Source organism: Antennarius striatus, chromosome 4 (genome assembly GCF_040054535.1).
Source record: "Antennarius striatus isolate MH-2024 chromosome 4, ASM4005453v1, whole genome shotgun sequence".
In the NCBI taxonomy this organism is placed as follows: Eukaryota; Metazoa; Chordata; class Actinopteri; order Lophiiformes; family Antennariidae; genus Antennarius; species Antennarius striatus.
In genome coordinates this window covers 19,658,550-19,681,018 of record NC_090779.1, presented here as the reverse complement: position 1 = coordinate 19,681,018, position 22,469 = coordinate 19,658,550, and the positions used below count along the sequence as shown (strand labels likewise).

Below are 22,469 nucleotides of genomic sequence, written 5' to 3'. Positions count from 1 at the left end.
TGTGTGTGTGTGTGTGTGTGTGTGTGTGTGTGTGTGTGTGTGTGTGTCCAGTATGCATCATCTCACGTAATGTTTTCGCTCAGATGTGACCCCTTGTTCCAGTTCCTTTCCAGCAGCTGACCACCACATGTAAAAGGCCCGCACAGGGTCCGCTGAATCTCTGTCTAATGGGCTGCACAGATGCCCTTTTCCTGGAACAATCCCTCTTGTGTTTGTGCCTGAGTGTGCGTGCGTGCGTGTGTGTGTGTGTGTGTGTGTGTGTGTGTGTGTGTGTCTGTCTGTCTGTCTGTCTGTCTGTCTTCCTCCATGCAACCAGACTCTAACGTTCCTCACATTTCTCTGAATGTGTTTCATCACTGTATGGAAACAATGATGCCCGGTGAGAAGAAGGGGAGGGAGCAAAAAAGAGGAAGATGCCATGAAGGATGAAAGGGAAACACACGGGGGGGGGGGGGGTTAGGATATTGTGTGGACATTGTTGAGGATAAGTAAAAAGGGAAGTACGTGAACTAACAGCAGGTCAGCTGTGAGGGAGAGAAGGCGAGGGTGAGGGTAGACATTGACTTAATGGCAGAATGGAGGCAGTCGAGGGCTTCAGAGACATTGTTTGTGTAGTTTGGACTGGACTTTGTAGACCATGCAGCGTGATGATGGAAATCTTACACTCACTCAAAACAAGCCCGCTGACCTTTTCATCTCCGGCCCCTGAATAAATCTTAACATTCTGCCAACATGGAAATGAATGAGTGCTTATTACATCCATGGAGAAACGACAGGCTCCCAGCAGCCCCCTCGTCCACACAGGTGCGTTTCATAAGCGCGTTTCACCAGCTTCATCTGTTTGCACGTATCCGTCAGATCCGAGTGCATTCCTGCAATCGAGCAAGACTTCCAGTGCACGTGAAATAAAGCAGGGGGAGTCTTTAGGCTGTAAGCATGATCCCGTCGGGTTTGTTCTCAGCTCGCCGTCCCTCAGCAACAGTGTATACAACAACGAGGAGCTGGGCGTGACGAGAAACGTAAAGACCTCAGTCACAGTAAATTGAGTTGCCTCTTGAAGGTGACCAATCTTCATTACCACTGACATTTCAGAAATAATGAGCTCATCATAGACAGCGAGGGGGAGCCGCTTGTCGGAGGAGTCACCATTTTGCTTTCTGGATTTTGTATGAATTCTGAACACGCAGGGGAAAAAAAGGGTGTGAGCAAACATCTGCATGAAACCATTTATCCTCTGACTGCCCAAGGGGGGGAAAAAAATTACAAAAGATGGCTGCAAAATTAAGCTACAGATTATAAACTAGACAACATCAACATTTAAACAACACATAGACAAAACTATAATGGTGATCAAAATGTATTAATGTTTCCTTTTACCATAGATTTGAAATATTTAGTTGATTTTTCTCAGAATTTGGGATGTGACTGCCAGGTCTGACTTGGCAGGTAGTGCTGTAAAGACAATCTCTCCAACGGATAAATGATCTGAAATCCATTTGGAACATTAAAAAAAAAAAACTTACATGCAACAAAGTTGAAATCCAAAAACATCTATCAAAAACCTCCCAGATGATCCCCGCAAAGGTTTCAAGATAAAGTGAAAATGAGTGTTGGGAAATGTGAACCTGTGATGTACACATAGAGGTCAAAAGAACACTCAGGTTTCATATGGGACTTTTCTTCCTGCTCTTTTCTGCAACAAGGACCTGCTGCAGGCACTGTTACCATACTGTATCCATGACTTGATCTGATCAACTGAGTTTTTTTCCTCATTAGCAGAGATTATGTTGAGGATAGGTTGCACCGCAAATTGTGATGTGTCTATCAAATTAGATCAACCATTATCATTTCCCACAGGGTACGAAGTTCAAACGCACACGGTCGCAGATGAAAACCAGCAGGCTGACAAGAACAAAAAAATAAGCTTTGTCCTGATTCAGCTGATGTTTTGACCATTTAATACCTGTTCACTGTTTTAGTTTATTTTGAAATAACTGCATTTGCATTTCCTTTAGTTAAAGTGATTTTAACACTACTGTTGGAACCAGAAGCTACCGGAGAAATACACAAATTTCTCCACCTGACACAAACTCCAGTCACAAGGCGCTGTCATCATCGACGTCCCCCCCCCCCCACCTACTGCTTTTTGCTTCCTACATTTTGTATTTAGTATAGTTATTTATAATATTTAAGTATTTAGAATAGTTAACTTATGAATGAACAGTTTGAGACACCACCTGCCGGAAACAAATTCCTCGTCTGCTTTTTACAAACGATGGCCAATAAAGCTGATTCTGATTCTGATTCTGATTTTGTCCCAGAAACAAGAATTTTTACTGATTTTCCATTTAGAATCAGAACTGATCGCTGTTCACTTATCTTTTAGCTTTGCTAGTCCAGATTAACTCTGGGGGGAAATATTTGCCTCTTCAGTTTCTAAATGCTTTGCTGTATTCACCAGCACATCTCAAACTATCTGCACAGGTAGCACACAGTGTGTGTCAAAGGCTTTCCTGCTAAAAACAGCTGCACATAAAAAAATAAATAAAAAAAAACTGAATGAAAACAGTAGTACTGGGCTGTAAAACCGGCGTGAGGTGAAGGATGCTAAAGCGCTGTGCAGAGGGGAACTGCAGGGAACCACAAAGTTGGGCGTCAGTAATTAAAAGTGACACCATTCACAAACATTATTGCTCCTTGGTATATAAATAATTGACTACACTCACCTTAAATAAAAGAAATAGAAACGTACCAATAGGAACAGAAAGCTTTGGTATGCATTATGCTGTGTTCCAGTGGAAATCAGCCTGAGGCTGTGCAATCTAACCCATTCTCTTGGAACAAGCACTGCAATGGGCACCTTTACAGTTTCAATGAAAGCTACAGAGAGATGAAGAGAGCCTATTGCACTGTAACATGTCTAACAAACTGACAGACCTGAAAGAAAGGCTTTATGTAATGTCTGAAAGCACCAGAGCAAAAGAGGCAAAGAGGAAAAGGAGGAGATTGCCCCCGGCTGATAAGCAAGATGGAGCCAGCAGAGAGCTGGAGTAGTGGTTCTCTTGCGCCTGATATCATTTTGTTTTCCCTACGTCCACCTTAGTCATATGCCTGGAAGGCATGCTGTAGAACCTGCATCAGGTTCTGCTCTGTCTCATACCTATTTAGTTAAAAAAAAACCTCATCACACATGACCTGACTGACCCACTAACACAACCCTTTTATTGCGTTGCACCTCACTCACAAGAACTACATCTTACAACCACATCAGTACACGCTCGTGCACACCCACAAACCCAAATGAGACCCGTAAGTTTCTGAACCATTGATTCTCTTTCTGTGAGTATCTTAACGGAAAAATAAAGGCAGAGTAGAAAGTGTGTGTACACGATAGGTGTGTGTGTGTGTGTGTGTGTGTGTGTGTGTGTGTGTGTGTGTGTGTGTGTGTGTGTGTGTGTGTGTGTGTGTGTGTGTGTGTGTGTGTGTATGCATGCTGGCTCATCTGTGCAACATCTGCTCAACCAGCCGAAGGCTCCTCGCCTCTTGAGAAGTGGGTCACGTTTCCCGGTGACGTCAAAACTCCTTCTGCGTCTCCAGTTTGTGGAGGTTTGCCAAAACCACCACATGCCATTCCTCGTCCTTATAATGAAATCACTTTCTCCAAAACCTTGATGAATCAGATGCCAAACTTAAATTCTTAAATCTTAACCGTGAAGGAGTATTGCTAACGACGGCCGGTTTGGAGGCAAATGATTGGATATCGATGATAAGGGGACAACACACATTCCCGCATTAAGTCATGAAGCAAGCAGTCAAATAAACAAATACAAACAGAGGCACCCAACCACACTATATAAAACACTAAATCTACAAAAATGTCTCAGACGGATTGTTCAGGATCATCCAGGATCTGCTTAAACTGTATTGAGCCTGAAATCCTGACACTAAAACTATTTCCACAGTTGATGAGGAGGACAGGTCAGAGAGAAACAAAAACTTAAACCAAAGGTAAGATGCCTGCTGCTGTAGGTGTAGAGATTAAGAGACTTAAGACGCCCAGTCCTGCAGGAGACAAGGCACGGATCAGCAAAAGCATGAATGGAACAGCAGCTAATGGAAAACATTGTGGAGAGAGAAATCTGAAACAGCCCATGGCTCATAACCATTAAAATAAACATCTACATCTATTCAAACCTCAATCACATCATTGTGAGACCCATTTTCAGTTTTCACCCTCTCTTTGTGCAGAGCGTGCAGCTATGTGCTATCCGTATGGACAGAGATTCACATGAAGTGATGTGAAACAAGTCTTAGAAACCGAGCTCAGGTGTTGTCACAACATGTCTTTTCACCCATCCTGGTTCTGTAACACATAAACCTGATCCGCAGCCCCTGGATCAGCGCTCGTGCTCCATAGAGCAATTATCTGGTCATCCTGGACAGGGTCAGCGTACACCTCCTGAACCAGACCGGACTTGTCCGACTAGACACACATCCGCACAGAGGAACCCGCTGCTTGATGGCATCAATTGTGGCTGAGTATAAATGGATGTCACCTACAAAAGAACACGTCAGACCTGACATCGTTTTGTGTCTCCAGGCAATGCAGGGCATAGCAGCGACAAATCAATGAGACCTCACGTAGCCTGGACTGTGTGTGTGTGTGTGTGTGTGTGTGTTACCAGGGAGCAACAGCGTATAGAAAGGACATAGTAGAAGGGTCAACGATTCATCATACACCTCATGGGCACAAATCCCAGGGTATGAGCAGAATTTTGGGAAAGACAAACTGAGGACAAGCCACAGATTCTTCCCGTGTCTCATCTGGTCTGAAAAAAGCCAGCAGAGACCTTCAAATGAAGCAGATTATACAATTGCTAGTATGTCTTGTTATTTTTACCATTTATTGGCATTTTTACTCAATACAAATGATCATCGGGGGTTTCTATTTGCAGAGCTGCTGTCAAATATGTGAACAAAGTGGCTGCACTCTGTCAAACTGAGGATCACCACCTGCATTCCGGCTCTGATGTTTGTTCGTATACGATGTGTCCCCAAAATTATAAATCACACAGACTCCCTATCCATCATGGAAATCATGCCAGTTCAGTGAAGCATGACAGCTATACATTGCGCTGATTAAACTGAATGTGACTGCATGAAACCAGACATTAACCCAAACCCTAAGACTCTCGCCCCTGCAAGGGGTAAAATAACCTGACTGACAGATGTACAGACACATTTTTTTCTCTAATGTATTTAGAGAGTAAAACATAGCATTGAGCAGGGAACAGCAGAAGCCTTGTTGGCTGCTGGGACAGACAACCTTGTGGCGAGCCAGCGAGGCAGCAGGCTGGATGGACATGGATTTCCTGGTAACACGCCGACAAGTTAGACAGACATGATGTCTGCTGACAGGGGGACATATTGTGCTCTTCGTTTTCATGTTAACGGACAGCCGATTGATGGCAGTTACTCTGAAGATTTTAAACAAAACATGGGATCAGTTACTGGCAAAATTAAGTACCATTCAGTTTGTCATATAGCATAAGAAGTTTGCTTAGGATTGCCAAAAATTCCATTTTATATTCAGCATAAATGTTGAAAATGAACATAAGAAGTAATTATGCAGCAACTAATAATTTATTAAAACTTTCTATTGTATAACAAATACTATCATTTTTGAGAAGTACAAATTGCAGATAAAGCTTTTATCTAACTTATAATTTAGATTTTTTTTTAATGTTGAATTGCTACATTTAAGTAACGGATCTGATCACTATTTTTCTACCAGTGGTATTTTGGACACAATTTAAAATGGCTCTGTGGTCAAATTGAGAAGTTGTAGTGTTTAGAGAAAAATGTATGCTGCATGAACCATTTGAATCAAATAAAACACAAGCAATGGCTTGTCAAATTGGAGCCAGCCAGCGGATTACCTTGTCATGCTCCTGAAATATATACAATTAATAGCTAACCATGTTTGGATTTATTGGACAGGCCCAGTCAGAGGGGTTCAGAATGTTCCTGCTTGTTAAATGAATCGTGGCAGCAGCAGCAGAAACTGTAGTCTGGTCTGTTTCTTAGCGGAGACACAATGGCCAGACTGGACCAAAGGGATTATCAACACTTCCTCAATGAACCCCCCAAAAAACCATCACAGGCCACGGGATGCAATTTTTGGGACACCGCTGTTCCACATGTGCATGGGCACCCAGTCTGAGAATGAAAATTAACAGTTGTTCCTTCCATTTGTTTTTCACACATTCTACTGACTACGGCTATTTATGTCGGGGACTACTCTCCCCCCTTCTAGGCTTCTCCCTCACTCCCTCAACATGCACACACACAATTGAGTACACACTTCCCGGGGCGATGTGAGAGTGTCTATTCATTCGGCTGAAGCCAGCTGCACACCTGGTGACAGCCTGGGATGGTGGTGTTGGCTCAGGTCAGGGTGTGTGGGAGAACAGGCCCGTGAAGGCGGGGGGGAGGGGGGTGAATGGGCCCACAGGCCTGTCCTTCAGGGTCTGCTCAACCTGCACATTCCAGTTCATTTAGCGCCGGGGCAAGCGCAGGAATGTCCCCTCATGTAAGGGATCACTGTCTTAAAGGTGGGTTCCTCGGGTGATTGAAAAGGCCCTTCAGGAGGATAAATGGGGATGAATGCCCAACGTGTTGCGTTCGGTTCCCCAAAGTGATGCTGTACCGGATACATGCTGGCACCTATTAACCTGCCCATCCTTTACAGAGCAGGACGAGTTCTTGTTTCACACGTAAAACTTGGAATCGAGATTGGAGCAGTATAATATAATCTGATTTTAATTGTGTTTTTCACAACAACAGTCATGTATCACAGAAATATCACGGCTTCTGTTTAGACTTTAATATAAATCCATGTTCGCAGATACTGAAATAAATATGTAATAAAACTCTACATCTAAAATAGTATAAACACCAAGGAAAATAGCCCAAACCAAGAATTACGCGATGCCCTACGAGCAACAGTCACTAAATATTGTTTTCTGTCTCTTAATTCAAGGGTTGACTTTGTTATTCTCTTGTTAATCAGGTCACAGAGCGTATCTATTGGGATCCACGGCTTTGCGATGAAATCACCTACTTTACAGTTATTTGGATAAACTCACAGCATCCTAAAAAATGAATTGCATAATGCCTCCCTTGATTCTACTCATTCCTGGCTTTAATGTTTATGATGCACATTCAAGAACATCCGGGGAAAAGGCTTTGAAAATGTACACATGGAAAAAATTACGACAACCGCAATCTTTGTTTGAAACAGGCAGTAGCAAGGATGCTGTTGTCCTATGATGTCAAGAGCCATTATGTATAGGCATGTCTTTATGTCGGTGTCTGTTCCTGTCAGTTTTCAGACTTTTATAAAGTTGATTCTTGTCTTATTTTTTTTTGAATTTGTCTCTACTTGGATCCTAGCAACCGTCTCCGTCATAGTTCTGAATGCTCGATCTTAATTTCCTGCTGTCGCTGTTTGGGGCTGTCATTTGAGATAGGAACTATTCACACCAGCTGGGCCACATCCACCCAACATCAGAGACACACCCTCATTATTAGCTCCTGCTGTTGTTGTCTTTAAGTATTATTCTCTCTGTTCCTCCACTCCTTGTTTACACGCTACATTCCCATCAACAGCTAGTTTTTGTAGTTTTACCAACTCCATTGTTTTATCGGATTTGTCCCTCTCAGCATAGTCATCGGCCACCGCCACCACATTGGTTGTGTAGCTTACAACCACAACCAATGTGACCCAATTACTATATATATAATTTATTGTGATGAAAAGTTATTTACGTTTGTCTCTCCTGACTGAGGTAATAATTGTTGAATCAGAACTGTTCATAGCACGTAATATATGTAAAATACAATGTTTGTAGAACTCACACAATTAGTATAGTAACAGAACTAAACCTCATTCATACACATGTACACATAAGTTCCTCTACTTTTTCATAAACTCACACATTCACTTTCTGTGTCCCTCACAAAAAAAAATCATACTCATACACAAGCGTGCACACACCCGTGAAGTACGCTTACACACTTTTGAGCCAGGAACATTCTGTTCACCTTCATCACTGAACACAGAAAACTTGAGTGACATAATTGCATCAAAAACAGAAGAAGAAGTTAAAACGCCTAATATACCCTTGAAAACAGACACACACACAAAAAAAAAGTTATCCCAGACCGGCTTCGGATTCAGCTATTTTACTCTAATGCGAGTCAGTTATTCGGATCTTGAGGTGTTAAATGTATGTGTGTGTGCGTGTCAGGGTTGGAGGCCTGTGCCTGTCTAGCAGTTCCAGTTGCATTGCGTTGTGTCTGTGGTTTGAGGCCCTCCCTGTTTCTCTGAGTGGATTCAACCTCTCAGCCTGCAGCAGCTGGCAGCCATCAAGCTGCTGGCAAGAACACACACACACACACACACACACACACACACACACAGACACACACACACACACACACACACACACACTCGCTTACATGAACACACATGCTCACACAGACGTCTTTCCATAATTTCCATGGCAATCAACGGGGAGCCAGAGGCGGAGGGAAGAGGGGTGCAGAGCTTAGTCCTGGACCTTTGGTTTGCTTGGCTCAGGTGACCAGAGATGCGGGGCAAGAACCAGGATATGAGCTCGTCTTGTTGCTGTAAATGAAGGTAATGAAAGAATTGGACACAGATGGGTGAGCCATGTAATGTAGAGTTTAAAGGATAATTCTGCTTTATTAAAACTTTGCAGTTTTGGCCATCTTCTCTATCTGTAATAATAACACTGTTCTCATGCAGTTAATGTTTGAGTTCTATGAAAATGGCAACACCAATAAAAAAGAGTTCAGCCTGGGGAAACAGTTGGGTCGTTACCAAACTTGGTACTTTTGAGGGTACCAACCAAATTACGTAGGTGCTACTGAGCATTGATTCGCATTTAAGCCACTGGTGCCAAATATCAGAGAGAGAGAGAGAGAGACTACATGAACCCTTTAAAACATGACTTGACTTTTCAAACCTAAACTCGGCTTCAACTGCCGAACTTAAGAGCGTTTTGTGGAGCCTCTCCAAAGCCTGGCACTAGTCGTGCTCACTTCAGCGTTGATGAGCAGCTAATGCATCTGAAGAAACACCTGGTCAAAGATAAAATATGAAGCATCTAAAAAGCCAAGGTGTCAGCCCTGTGTGACAGCATGAAAACATGCTCCCTGCAGCAGCCATGGCTAATATTAGCACGCCTGCCAACGGCTGCACACTTTAAGAGAGGCATCATCTTCATTGACGTCATGATGTGATTAATATGCTACTTCAATACACTAGTTGATTTGATGATTTGGTGATGTCTGAAGTTCATTTACCTCTGAAAGATTGGCATGTAGATCCATTTTTTTTTTTTTAAAAACTGAGTACAAATTCTGTGCTGACATCCACATTAGATGTACCACACAAGTGTGATGTGGATCTAAGTGCTATTAAAGGTCTGGTCGGTTTAAATATGTCATAACTGAAGCTGCGCTGATGCAATCAGGTATTGAATTTTGGTTACATCCAAAAGAAAGCCCCTCCTGGTAAAATATTGTTTCCCATGAACAACTATCATAATAACAATAATAATAATAATAATAATAATAGTAGAGCAAAGTGAGTTCAACATCTAGTTTTCCTCATTATGGATTCAAAATACCATGGGACTACCATGGGAATCCAAACTGATCCTTAAAAAAAAAATGCTTCTAAGAAGTTCTTGTTTGTGTTGCACGGAACAAAGCTCCGGTTTAATGGTGGGTATTCAGCATCGCAGAGATAAAGGTATGAAAAACGGACCACAAACACACTTCAAGTTACTTCACTGCATCAGTCAAGACCTTCCACCATTCGGTTGGGATGTGGGGGGGGGGGTAATCCTGCTGTTTTGCCTGGCCTCAAACAAAAACCCTCAATTGACCTACTTTTGTTATTACCCCATTTGCTTCATCCCTTGTCTTCGCACACATGCATAGTGCAGCTACAAACGGGACTGAAAGTGTGAAGTGAAAGTGGATCATCCAAAAGCAACACACACACACAACCCCATCATCATGGGGACACACAACCCCATCATCATGGGGTTGTGTGTCCAAATGAAGGGAGAGCCTTCAATGAGAGCCTCGCTAATCCAGAGGCCAGTCCTTTCCAAAAAAAACCCCCCAAAAACATCATATCCCATGAGGCTAAGTGTTTAGAATACAAACAAGCTGTTTGGGATGAGAGAGCACAGCGGCCCAGTGGTAAATCACTGGCCTACAGGAGATCAAAAACACCCCCCCACCCCATCCAAAACACAATTCAATTATGGACAGAGCAGCAGAAATAGATTAGCAGGAAACATTTACAGCAGGTAATGCTAATTATGTTTGGATCTCATTCCACAGGAAGCCATTACTATAGATTTAAAAAATATCTTTATCATTTAAGTTAAGAAAGAACGTCCTCCTCTGGTTGGGATAATATTTGTGTTGGTGTCAGCAGAGTGCAATGAGGAGGGGCGGAGCTTCTGGTAGAAAGGGGCGTGGTTTTGAACACCTCATAGACAGGACCGTATAATGAGCAGAGGAGTTTTTTGCTAATCTATACTCTTCTTCCCCAGCTAATCCAAGTCTGTGAAAAATCTGCAGCTCACTTCGGTTTAGTTTATGAGAGAGTTGATGAGTGTTGGGAAGATGCCAGACAGCTTTTCTTCTGCTTGAGAGGAGAGAAAATTCTCTGTCAGTGCTGATGTCTGCAGCAGGATAGCCTTGGACTCAAATTTCCTTAAACGCTGTGAAAAGCAATCCACACCACAAGTCCACACCTCTTCCTCCAGTTCAATATCCCCAGTTGAAATAGAGAGAGCGGACCTGTCATTTTGTATTAACCCAGGAAAAAGAACTGTCAGATCAGCTGATATTGACTCTTATTCCACTGATGATAGAAAGGATGACCCCCCCCCCTTCCATTGTGAAAAGCACCTTAGTGGGATGATACGCCGGCAGCCAATGTATGATTAAAACGAATGCGCAGTGGCGCTTTATTAAATCACAACTGAAGCATTGCCTCGGAGTGAGGATTTAGCAGGGTGGCAGAGGGCAACACAGCAACCTCAAGGCTTGTGAGGAAGAGGAGTCAGAGGGATTCCTCTTTGCTCTATTTATTTTCTGAATAAACAGTTTTACAAAGTGACAACCAATCTGAAGGGCCTTGACACCAAACTCTGAGGTCTGTGGGAGAAGCTTTCTGAGAAAAACAAAGTTAAGTATCAGCTGTAATCCTTTATTCAACCTTGCGTTATTCTTTAAACACTTACGAGGCACAGCACTAATGCAAACATCTTCATGTCAACAAAGCACAGATTCTAGTCCTTGTCATGCTGCTCTTAGTGCTTCTTTAAAACACTATAACTCTAACGAACAAACCAAAAGGGCAGCGCTGTTAAAACATCACTCGACCTCCTCGGGTCAACTAACTGAGAAGCAGTACTTAGTAAATTAAAACCATGTTGCTGCCATATGCAGTTTTGCCAGATTATCTCCTCCAGAGTCAGAGTTAGTTAGAAACTTAATGCTCCTTGGCATCTCTGCTGCTTCTGTCACCATGTGGTGGTTGCACTGTGGCCCCTAAATGTGCATCTGAACTCCCTTAGGGAGGCCGGAGTCCTGTGTGAGCAAGGTGATGACTGGCGTAGGTCACCATGGGATTGTTTACACATTGCAGACCACACAGACAAGACACGGTTAAGGCAACATATGTACACCATGTGTGTCTCAATTACAGGCCGACCACAACGAGTCATCTGCTTAGCACTGCCACCAGGAATGAGAGTGAAACTATTATGTTCTTTACTTCCACCCACTTTATACACAGTAGGAGCACTACTGTCTTTATGTCTAACAGTAGGGTCGCACAACAGAAACCCTCAGCAGATGGGTTCAGAAATGGTTAAGACTGTATATTTGCATGTTATTGTGTACTCTGTCTGGTTGTTTACTTCTTTTATCGAGACATTGCTGTGAGACAAAAAAAAGAATTACTGGACAAAATGTGTTAATTGCTGCAGCTGCATCAATGAGAGCTGTTTACAACTAATGTCATGATTTTGGGTGTGTTTTATTGTTCTCTAACTACATCTTAAATCTCTTAAAGTGATGAAGTCTGATTGCAGACCTTATGGTGTTTCATGCAGTTGGTTTTCTTTGAAATAGGAGATTCTTTCAACCAAAAGAAGTTAATTCATTCCCATTTAGTTGTCTTATGCCTTTTTTCATTCTTCCCATAATCAGAACACTGTTATGTGAAGGGATCTTTGTCTTTTTTTTCTTTTGTCTTACTGATGCATATTTTCCTTGTTTTCATGAGATCAATACAGAGGATATGTGTATCTGGATAATTCAGTGTAACAACATCATGCATACACACAGAAAATAAATTACATGTCTATGTTTTTATACTTAAATAAAAGTTCATGCTTCACAGGTGCATTTGTTTTTATATTACTTGCAGCATCGGTTCTCAGAAGACAATGTGAAATAATCGAACTTCTGCTCACATGTTTGTGACAGCTGTAAAGTCAGTGTAAACTATTTTCCAGCTCATCATCACGTTACAGTCAATCAATGACTGCATGTCACACAAATAGTGACTGAGTCTTTTCATGTCTTATTTGTGTGCGTGCAGACATGTGTGTGTGTGTGTGTGTGTGTGTGTGTGTGTGTGTGTGTGTGTGTGTGTGTAAGAGAGAGTGAGAGACCGAAATGAAAAACAAACAAGCATGCTAGAACGATAACAAGCCCTCAGAGTTGAGGGCATCTTTCAAGTGGCCGGGCCGACAGTGCAGCCTCTCATCTTCCAACCCAACCACATTCACAGGTCACAACGAGAGCTTTGATCACTCCTAAAGTCTGTTTCCTATTCACACGTCCAGCGTGTTCATTGATTTTCCATAAGGAGAGACGAGGAGCTGAAATGAGTCTACTTGAATAGAGTCTTACAATACATATCAGTATCAGAGGAGGCTTTAACCCAGAGCTGCCACATTCCTAGGAATTAAGGACAGCGAGCCCTGATCAATGATGAGGAGCAAGTGGAAATCGCTGAGGCAGAATGATGAACATGCATTTGTCAGTTCTGAAACGGTGGCACCGAGTTCATCTTGGGAAAAGTGTTTGACATAAATGATTAGAGATCAGATGAAACACTGACGCTGTGTCGTCAACATCCCACTCTCATCCGCACTTAAAAGCACTTTCTAAAATAGCATCCCTTTCACTACAAAACGCCAGATTTGCCACTTGCAACTATATTGTCAGCGTCTGCATAATTCTGATAGTCGTATTTTTTTAAGATGTAAATTTGGAGAATTTTGCCTAAATTCTTGATTTTATGTGACGATAACATAACATTCTTACTTTTAAAAAAAATTGCACTGATTTATTATCGTGTAGAACAATGCAACTTGAGATAAAGTAGAAAAATATTATTTGTTTTAACCACAGGTTTACAACAAATAATAAAAGCAGTAATAATAATAATAATATAATAATTATAATAATAATAATAAACGTTTCAGAAATGGGACACAAACTTCTTACCTGGTCCCTCTGGATGCATGGCAGAGAGGTCCGGCGATGTGACTTACTGTTGGACTGACTGTGCGCCATGTCTGAGGCTATCACAGAACTGGACCTCCTGCGCCTTTTAAATACAGGGATCTCTTCCCTGACTCCAGTCACGGGGGTACAGCCCTCCTTGTGTCTCCCTTGGTTGGGAAGGAGCTTGTCAGCATACCTCGCCAGCAGGATGCCCAGCACTCCAACCAGGTACGCTACGTACGGTCTCCAAGTGGCCCGTACTTTGTGCAGAGAAAAGAGTGAGATAGTCCTGACTAGGCTGATGAAAAGAATGACCGATATGCCCTGATTCAGACGTGCTACCATGAGTGCACCGGTGGCCACGCAGAAAAGCACGACCACGACTGCTGTCGTGAAAGAAAACAGCTGCTCATCTGTCCCGTCCAGGAGAGACCACGCCGCTGCTTCGCCCAGGTGGCACAATGTTAGGAGGGAGAGGGCGGTCTGGACCAGAACCCCGCAGCGGATCAAGTAGACACTGACCCAAAAGAAGGCACATAGGAGGGTGAACAATGGCGAAACCACACTCCAGCAAGTTTCCAACAGCTCCGTCGCGCCGCCTGAAACGAAGTGAAGGGGAGACGATGAATGCGAGAGTCTGTTGTCAGCACCGCTGCTGGCCTCAGCTTTCCAGTCCGCACATTTGACCAACAGAGCGAGAAAAACCGAAAGCGACCCCGCACACAGCGCACCAAGGATTCTCTGTGAACTCCATAATTTTGTGAACATTAGCCTCACCCTCGACTCGTAATCTTGGTCACGGCACAGTGGGACGACACATGTTTTCACATAACCATTCCGATCCGGTGCGCCGAAGCTTTTTTCATGAGCGCTGCTTTGCGCACCGGTACTGTCAGATTCTGCAGACATCACCATCACTCATGGCAGATATGAAGTATGAGGAAGTCTATAATGCATCGATTCTATCGTGGTGACGGGACAGGACACGAGTTAGTGACGAAATAAGCATAATACACTGCACGCATGTTGGAAAGAGCACAGCGAATACGCACCGGTGGGTCTCCATTTACGCATAGAGCTGCGCTGCTATTGAACACATTCTCTTTGTTTGTCCAGGTGCGGGTTGAGAAACCACTGCCCACAACAGCATGAAAGGAGTCTGAGTGACAGAATAACTCAGATGTTACACAGATCTGGGGCTCTGTTTGCGCGCGTCCTGCCTTATCCTCCTTTGGAGAGCGCACTCTGTTTAGACTTCTTGTTGTCCTTTCCTTCGCGTCGTGGCTTTACGGAACGGTCCGTGCAGCAGCAGCAGCAGCAGCAGTCTTTCCAAAACATCAGTCCAGCATTCCTTGAAGGTTCAACGATGAAACGCAACGCTCTGCGTCCCGTTCTCTGCGTCCCAGTTTCTCATGAAATTGTAGAGGCTCGTCCGTTGCTTTCGAGGATAAACGCTGCGGAGGAATTTAAGCAGTTTGAGTGAATCTCCGAGGCCCCTCGGCGTTCCGCGGGGCAAATCCGGTGTTTTCTCTCCAACCAGCCTTGAGTGTCAGCTCATTCACACTCCTGATTTCCGACTCCACACAGGGAACAAGATATGGCAACATCAGTGAAACCCCCAAATCTTTCCTCAGCCAGCCCAGCAGGCGTTGACTAGATCTGATTTTATATGTTTTTGCCTCGATTTTTTTTTTTTAAAGTATAGCAGAACACTTTTTCTGTGTATATGGAGGTGACCTGTATTTTCTTGTTGAGCCACTCTAACAAAATATTGGACTGTACATTTAGGAGAAGACATTATAGGACATATTTTATCCAAATGGCTTTATTTTCAGCAGTACTTCTTGATGTTACCAGTCTCACCTTAGGGCTTTAAACGAGTTTGGCAATGATTAATTTTTAACCGGGATGAAGTGTCAAGATGCTGACGAGTGGAGAAGACATGGAGGCTCTGCATGCAAACTGTTTTGCTGTGAAAATAGTCTTGAGGTTGCCCTCCAGCTTGACTCCTAATGTCCCCCTCTCCACCAGGTCAATGAAATATTCATCATACTTTAAGTGTCACTGATGATGTGTTGCGTCACTGCTGTCTATCAATGTTTCATCATGCAGATCTTTTCCGTGTGCGTAAGTAGTCGTGTTCACAGTTCAGGAGGCGCATGTGTGTTCCCTCAGATGTGTGTGTCGTGCTCTCATGGGGTCGCACCCTCTGGCATAAATAGACGTTCACAGCCATGCGAACACATGCAATCTCAATCACGTTTGTTGATGCACACGCGAAGACACTAATGTACACACGCTGCATCTTGTGGGTCTTCATCTTCTCTTTCTCTCTCTCTCACACACACACACACACAACACACACACACATACACACACTGTTTTGTACCGTTATTAACCCTGAAGCCTTTTAACATCTGGTCTTCTCACAGCATCTAAATGAAGAAAGGGTGTTCTCGTAGACAGTGATATGTCATGTCACAGACTTGTTTTCACAGAAGCAACATGAAAACCTTCTGGGGTTTATTTTTGCTCGTTATATTTTCTTGCCCACCCCCCCGATCAATCTTCTTACAGTTTTCATTCGCCCGATCGAGACAACTCAATGCGACTCTTTCTCTCCATTGGTGTAGACACGAGTCCTGTGTATCCCCTTTTCAACTGAGATTAGAGGGAAGCATGGGAGGAGAAGAAGCACTAACAGGGAGTGATAGGAGCAGGAGGAGGCCAGATCCTGTCCATTACCTCTCAGCACATGCTCACTCAGTGCCAGACAACCCTCTCAATGCTAAAGAGACAGCTGGTGGCTCCAAGTGTGAGCAAATTTTTGTGACATCTGTTTTTTCATCTTATCACAACCCACGAGTAACTTTGCTTTGGAAAAGCTGGTTGGTTCATCCGGCTGGGTTATTTCATCTGAGGAAGGAACAGAAACATTCCTCCTTTACAAACAGAAGTTTAGAGAAATTCCAAGGAGTGAGGGATGTTCATGAGACAAAAAAAATCTACAAGCATTCATTTTACTCATATAGGCTTGTGCAATTCACTTAATGACATTGTAGAAAGCAAGAAATACTGTGTCTGTGTAGTGTTGATCTATAAAACGATGCAGATCGTGCTATAGGCAAATAAACAACGGGGTAACATCAGTTATTCCAAATGTGGCATATCTGGAACAACAAACAGAATGTGTTATTAAATCTGAAAACCGACAGCTGCCCATGTCTCCTTGTAAAACGTCAATATGAGGAAGAATGATGCTCATTACAAGCTGCATACTTCCTCAATGAAAGATCCAGTTTGTGGCAGATTTGAATGAATCACCATGATCCTCAGCAGCCACTGCAACCAGCATCTCAGGACAAGATCATGTAGAAATTTTCTCTCTGTCATCGGTCCAAACCTGTCTTGAGTCCATTCTGAATTGCGCTTAAGAATTTTTACAACTGGGGGAACGCACACGTAACTGCCTTACCCTATTTGGCTATGCCACGGTCCATTGTGAAAGAGGAATCCTTTTATGTGGAGCAATTCATCAGACATCTGGTTTGGGTGTTGCATGGGGGCAGTCATCTTATGTGACCTCATGGAGACCCACGCTGGCCTCTGGTGCTGCGGCTGACAGATCTGATGCATACTCAGGAAGTCTGAATGTCAAAGGCTGGTTTCCAGCCGAGTTGTTTACCACCAGTTCTCTTCGGCCCTATAGCTCCCCTCTTCTCCAACATTAAAATCCACCAACACAATCCCTTGTACCTTTATTCACGCACTTAAATCGAATGCAAAATGCAGCTTAACCTAATAAGCGTTAAGTTATATGTCCATCACGTGCATCATTCTGTGCATCATGCAGAAAATACGGTGTGATTCGGAGTCGAAAGACTAAAAGAACAGAAGGGAGGAAAAAAAGAGGAGCGCGAGACTAAATGGAGTGATGGAAACACGTTTACATTGTGTTTGGCACTTGTGTACAGAGTGAAATCCATCACAGTGTGTTTACCAGCCCTCACGGGCAACACTGGCTCATGGCCAAGTTTCCACTAAGGTGCTGTGGACACCCATTTACACGAACACATATGCGCACAAGTGTCACTACCATCATAGACACAGACATGCATGTGCACAAGCTTCCTGCCATTTATTTACCTATGTACATACTCGCATTTGCAGGAGTGCTCACAGCAGAAGGACTTTCTGGACTGTACACCACATATATCCAAAAGCTGTGTTTCTATTTAGAAAGGCAGAATTGCATCAAAGTTGTTACAAAAATTTAATTAGCCCTTGCTTGTCTTGTATTACACAATCAGCACAAAAATGGAGCAGGAAGCTCAAGCAGAGCCAACTGCAAAATGTATGAGTCTGGGTCAAATGATTTCAACATCTGCCAAACTGCAATAGTTTATGCATTTCATGTGCAAACCGGGGATATGTCGACACAAGGGACCCCGGTATATGGATTTATAAATTTAATTTTATTAGTCTTGAACATACTTGAAATGTTCAAGCCAAATAAGACCAAGCCAATACAATTGATATGAAGGATGATTCTAATCAGCTGCAAATGATGATACCATATTGGGCTTTTGAAGATTCTGCTAAAGATTTTTAAATGATAATAAGAATAGAGAAGATGACCTGCTGATAACTACAGCCTACATTTCACTATGGGTTGGCGATGGAGAGGTTATGTTTGCCACCTTTCCTCTGTTTGTTGGTAAATGACACCGCTGACTGACCACACATCACCGACTAATATATAGTACATCAAGAGGAAGTGTTTACTTGAAGTTCCTGTACATGCAAGCCTACACAAAAACACACAGGGGTTAAGTAGGTCGATCTCAGAGCTGATACCAAAACACGTTTGAAGAGATACCTCCACAACTAATATGCCATTGCTTGGTTTTTACTCATTTTCATCCATATTAATCGTTTCAGCAACCAAAAATCAAAAACAGCATCAAAATGAAAGTGAATGTGTACAAAAATGGAAAAAGCAATGAATGAAATACAGAGAGAAGTGCTTCAGGAGAACTCATCTTTAACACAGCATTTGCATAGACAGTAATCCCATGCGCATTCGTTTTTGTGAGTCTCGGAACACAGCACACTTCCGTGAGACATAAAAGTGCTTCAAACAGTTGATAAGAGTGTGGGAAAAGGTAATACAGATAGAATGTGGTTTAATATCAGTATGGGGGGGGTCATAAACATTTAAATTACCGTAAATAATAAGATAAATAATTTCTCGCTATATCGTGGAATTTGTTATTGGCGTGTGGTTCCTGGAACTCATTAACCTCGAGTATATGAGGACGCAATGTGTTCAGTATTAAAAATGGTGTAATCATTTAAGGTACAGCATGTGTGTGCCATTTTAATTTCAAGCAATATTTCTTTTTCATTCTGCTGCAGTGAATGAAAGCAGTGAGAAACACTGATATATATATATATATATATATATATATATATATATACATATATATACATATATATATTTAGTTATTGCATTTTACACATAATCAAGAGTTCAGGAAGATCAACTGCCCACAAGCACAGCTCTACATCTCATTCAATACACAATTAATCATTTAAATATAGAGAAACTCATTTGGTGATCTTAATGCCTAAACCTGATAGCATGTTCAGTTAAAAATGGTGTGGAATTTGGAAACCAATAGGGCTCAATAGAACCATGGAGAATGGCAGTGGGACTGAATCTGTAGTGTGGATGGTGTGTGTGTGTGCGCGCGTGTATGTGTGCATGCGTGTACGTGTGTGTGGGGGGGAGCACTGAAAGCAGTAAAAGAGCAGTAAAAGTTGAAACACTGCCTTAGATGAATAATGTAATTCTAAGGGTTGAGTGGGAAGGAGCTACAGTACGTGTTTAACTGCATATATTCACAGGAGCTGTATGAGTTCTGAATATTTCAGATCAAAGTTCTCAGAGATGCTCAGCCGCTGCTGCTCACTCAGACCATGTGGCCGTTAGCTGGCGTTGGACACGCTGCTTGTCGCTACTGGACATCTGCATGAGCCTGGGATTTATGCTAACCCATTGAACCTGCAGGAACCTACATTGCATACCTCCGTTTCCCTTTGTTTTGGAGAGTTCAGATTTACCTCCTAGGCATCTCAAATAATATGAAGTAAAACAGTAGATCTTGCCTTGACACTCGCGGCAGTCCAGCGTAATTGGTCTGTGTTTGTTCAAGATACGCCAGGAAAAACACGATATGTCCACCTTGTTGGAGAGATGTTCAGCACATAAAAGTTAGCTTTAATATGGGTATCTGGGCCAGGCGGGAAAGGCCAAGAGTACTGACTGCTCACTTTTAGTTTTTCAGCGTCAGTTTACATGTTTTCCTCAACAATAGGAATGCTTGTTGAAGCTCAGGCCCAGCAACAAATCCTTAGGTTTTATTCACTTGTCAGGAAAACAGGAGGTCAGGGGCAAATTGCTAATGGTAACTTTCCTGTCATGATGAAGGATGACGGTAATGGACAACTTTTTCCAAATGCTTAACCACGAACAATGATCAGACAGACTCTTATTGGCTGCAACAAACGAAGGCCTTGTCCTATATGTTAAAATAAATCATTACCTGGAACGACTCTCAAAAGCCATCACCGAATTGAAAACCTTGTTTAGTTTTACCTTTTAATAGTAAAAATTCATGAGAACCAATTAGTAAATTTTGGACCATTCATTTTAGAAAACAAATGTGAATGCCAAATTCCCTAAAAATCATATAGAGCATCTACGTAGATTTCAAGGTTACAATGATAATTTATCTAAACTGTAGTTTGACCACTTTATTCTCCGGGGGTAAATATGCTGTTGGAGAATGTTTCTGTCTGCTTAGGGAGGACTTCATACTGTAGGCTGTAGGCTGTAGGTCTACAAAACGCCAGACAGAAACAATCATCAAGGATGAAAAGCTACGGAACAATTTAGGGTACCACGTAGAATCAGTCGACAGCTGTGGGCTTTCAGTGAAGCGTGCAAGTCAGCTTTCCTGTCCTGAGGCCAAATCCCACAAACTGCAGCAGACCTTCATAAAAGTCAGTTATCCTGAATCACTTGTCAGGTGATTTACAGTAAAACAGAGTCGAGGCCTGTGATGAAGAGGAGAGAATGAGATGTTGGCCGACCCACGGAAAAGGCAGACGGAGACAACAGACAGGCAAAGTGGCATCTAAACAGAAGGACAGACAGATGGAAGACAGGACACCACGGCAGACTTCCTGTCCCTTGGAAGCAACAGGCCGACCCAGCTTCAATCTCAGCCTCGTCCAATCAGCTCCCACCTCACATGGTCGCTGGTCTTCATCTCTGGAGTCTGACAAGCACTTCTGCCTGTTTCTATTTTTTTGTAACTTTTATTTAGGACAGAGGCTTTTAAGATGCCACGTATCCCTACTGTTTGTACCGTTTATCCCGGTTGCCATCACAGAGGATGGCGCCGACACACACAAGGCCGTTCTTAGGCCAGAAAAAAAGGAGGAAGGAAGTGATCCATAAAGTGTGTGGTCCCTCAAGAGGAAGGAGGTGGATTGAAGCCTCCATTTACAAACTCTCACTCTTTACTCTTGTTCCCTCCTCTATCAATAACATTTATGAGAAACACCTACACCGCTGATACCCTAACATAGACTTTTAAGGCAACGTTTTTGCCTCTTAAATTGAGAATATAAAGCCCCTCCGCCCCTTCACTTCACTTCTTCTCTCATCAAATGAGGAGGAGGGACTTAAAATCTCCCATTAAGAACAGTGTGAAGACAGTTGTGTAGAGAGCAACAGACTTTAAAAAGCTCTATTTAGACTTCCAGTGGTCATTTGACGTCATTTAATGGAGGAAAGCCTGTCTTAAGTAAACTGACAAAAATAAGAAACCTCTCTAACAGCTTACAGTTGTCATCTGGTTAAGCCTGAGCATTCTAAACATCAGGAAAAATCAGACGTGATCCTCGCCGCTCTGCCGACTGAAATATGTGCTTTATGTTCAAATTTAACAAAAGCAGAAATTTAGAGGATATTAATCATCGGTATCTTCACGCAAGAATGAAATTCTTCTTATTTCATAACACCCTGTTGTGTAGCCATATTCGTCATGTCATTGATAAGTAACAAACTGATCCCACAGGGAATAAAAGATTTGTAAAATCAACGCTGTGGAATCTAAGAAGGATGATGAAAAGAACGGGTCCATCCTTGCCAGAGTTTGTGATTCACCTTCATATCACCAGTTTGATTCTGAATTGAATATATTGTATTTTCCTCATATTCATTTCTTTTTTTTTTTGCAATCCATGCATGTGTGGTTCCAAAACTCACAAGGTACCGCCAAAGTAAAGACAGACGTTCAACGAGTTTTATTAACAAATGCCAAGCCGACAAGTTTTCTTTGTTAGTGACAAAGAAAACTTTATGTTCTGACATTATGTCTCATTCATGCTGATCAGGCTTGTACCTCATCCTTCAAATATGTTGTTATACCTACAAAAAGTCTTTTACCATTTAGCAGATAATAAGCTTTGTCTGACTTCTTTTGTTTCCAGCAAAAGAGATTTGATGTGATTTACTGGAAGCACGTGTGCCCCAGGAAACGCTGAACACTACCTGGTGTCAGAACTGTTTATAAGAGTCCAGTCCATGCAAAGACTCAGTAGCTAGCTGTTAGCCTTTAAAGGCAAAGCCAGTGGTGATTCATGTTTTTGTTGAAATGATGATTGAAAAGAGAGGCATGCATGTTTCATAAGGGTACCATTTTGGGTACCATTTACCGCTTCCAAACCAGTTCATCAATCCTGCTTCTCAGTTTTAA

At 42.6% G+C, this 22,469-nt stretch overlaps 1 protein-coding gene across 4 annotated transcripts in view; it reads right to left on the bottom strand.

Annotated features, from left to right (window-relative positions):
• Window positions 1-15,464, bottom strand: part of pde3a (phosphodiesterase 3A, cGMP-inhibited) — a 64,720-nt gene extending 49,256 nt beyond the window's left edge. For 3 of the 4 annotated variants that reach the window (XM_068312187.1, XM_068312188.1, XM_068312189.1), the window contains exons 1-2: window positions 14,691-15,464; window positions 13,639-14,600 (exon numbers count right to left, since the gene is read on the bottom strand). In XM_068312187.1, the coding sequence (XP_068168288.1) occupies window positions 13,639-14,553 (915 nt within the window). In that variant the 5' untranslated portion in view covers window positions 14,554-14,600; window positions 14,691-15,464. Of the gene's footprint in view, window positions 1-13,638; window positions 14,601-14,690 lie in introns of those variants that run through there. The other variant, XM_068312191.1, reaches the window with a different exon arrangement.
• Window positions 15,465-22,469: the final 7,005 nt, after the last annotated feature.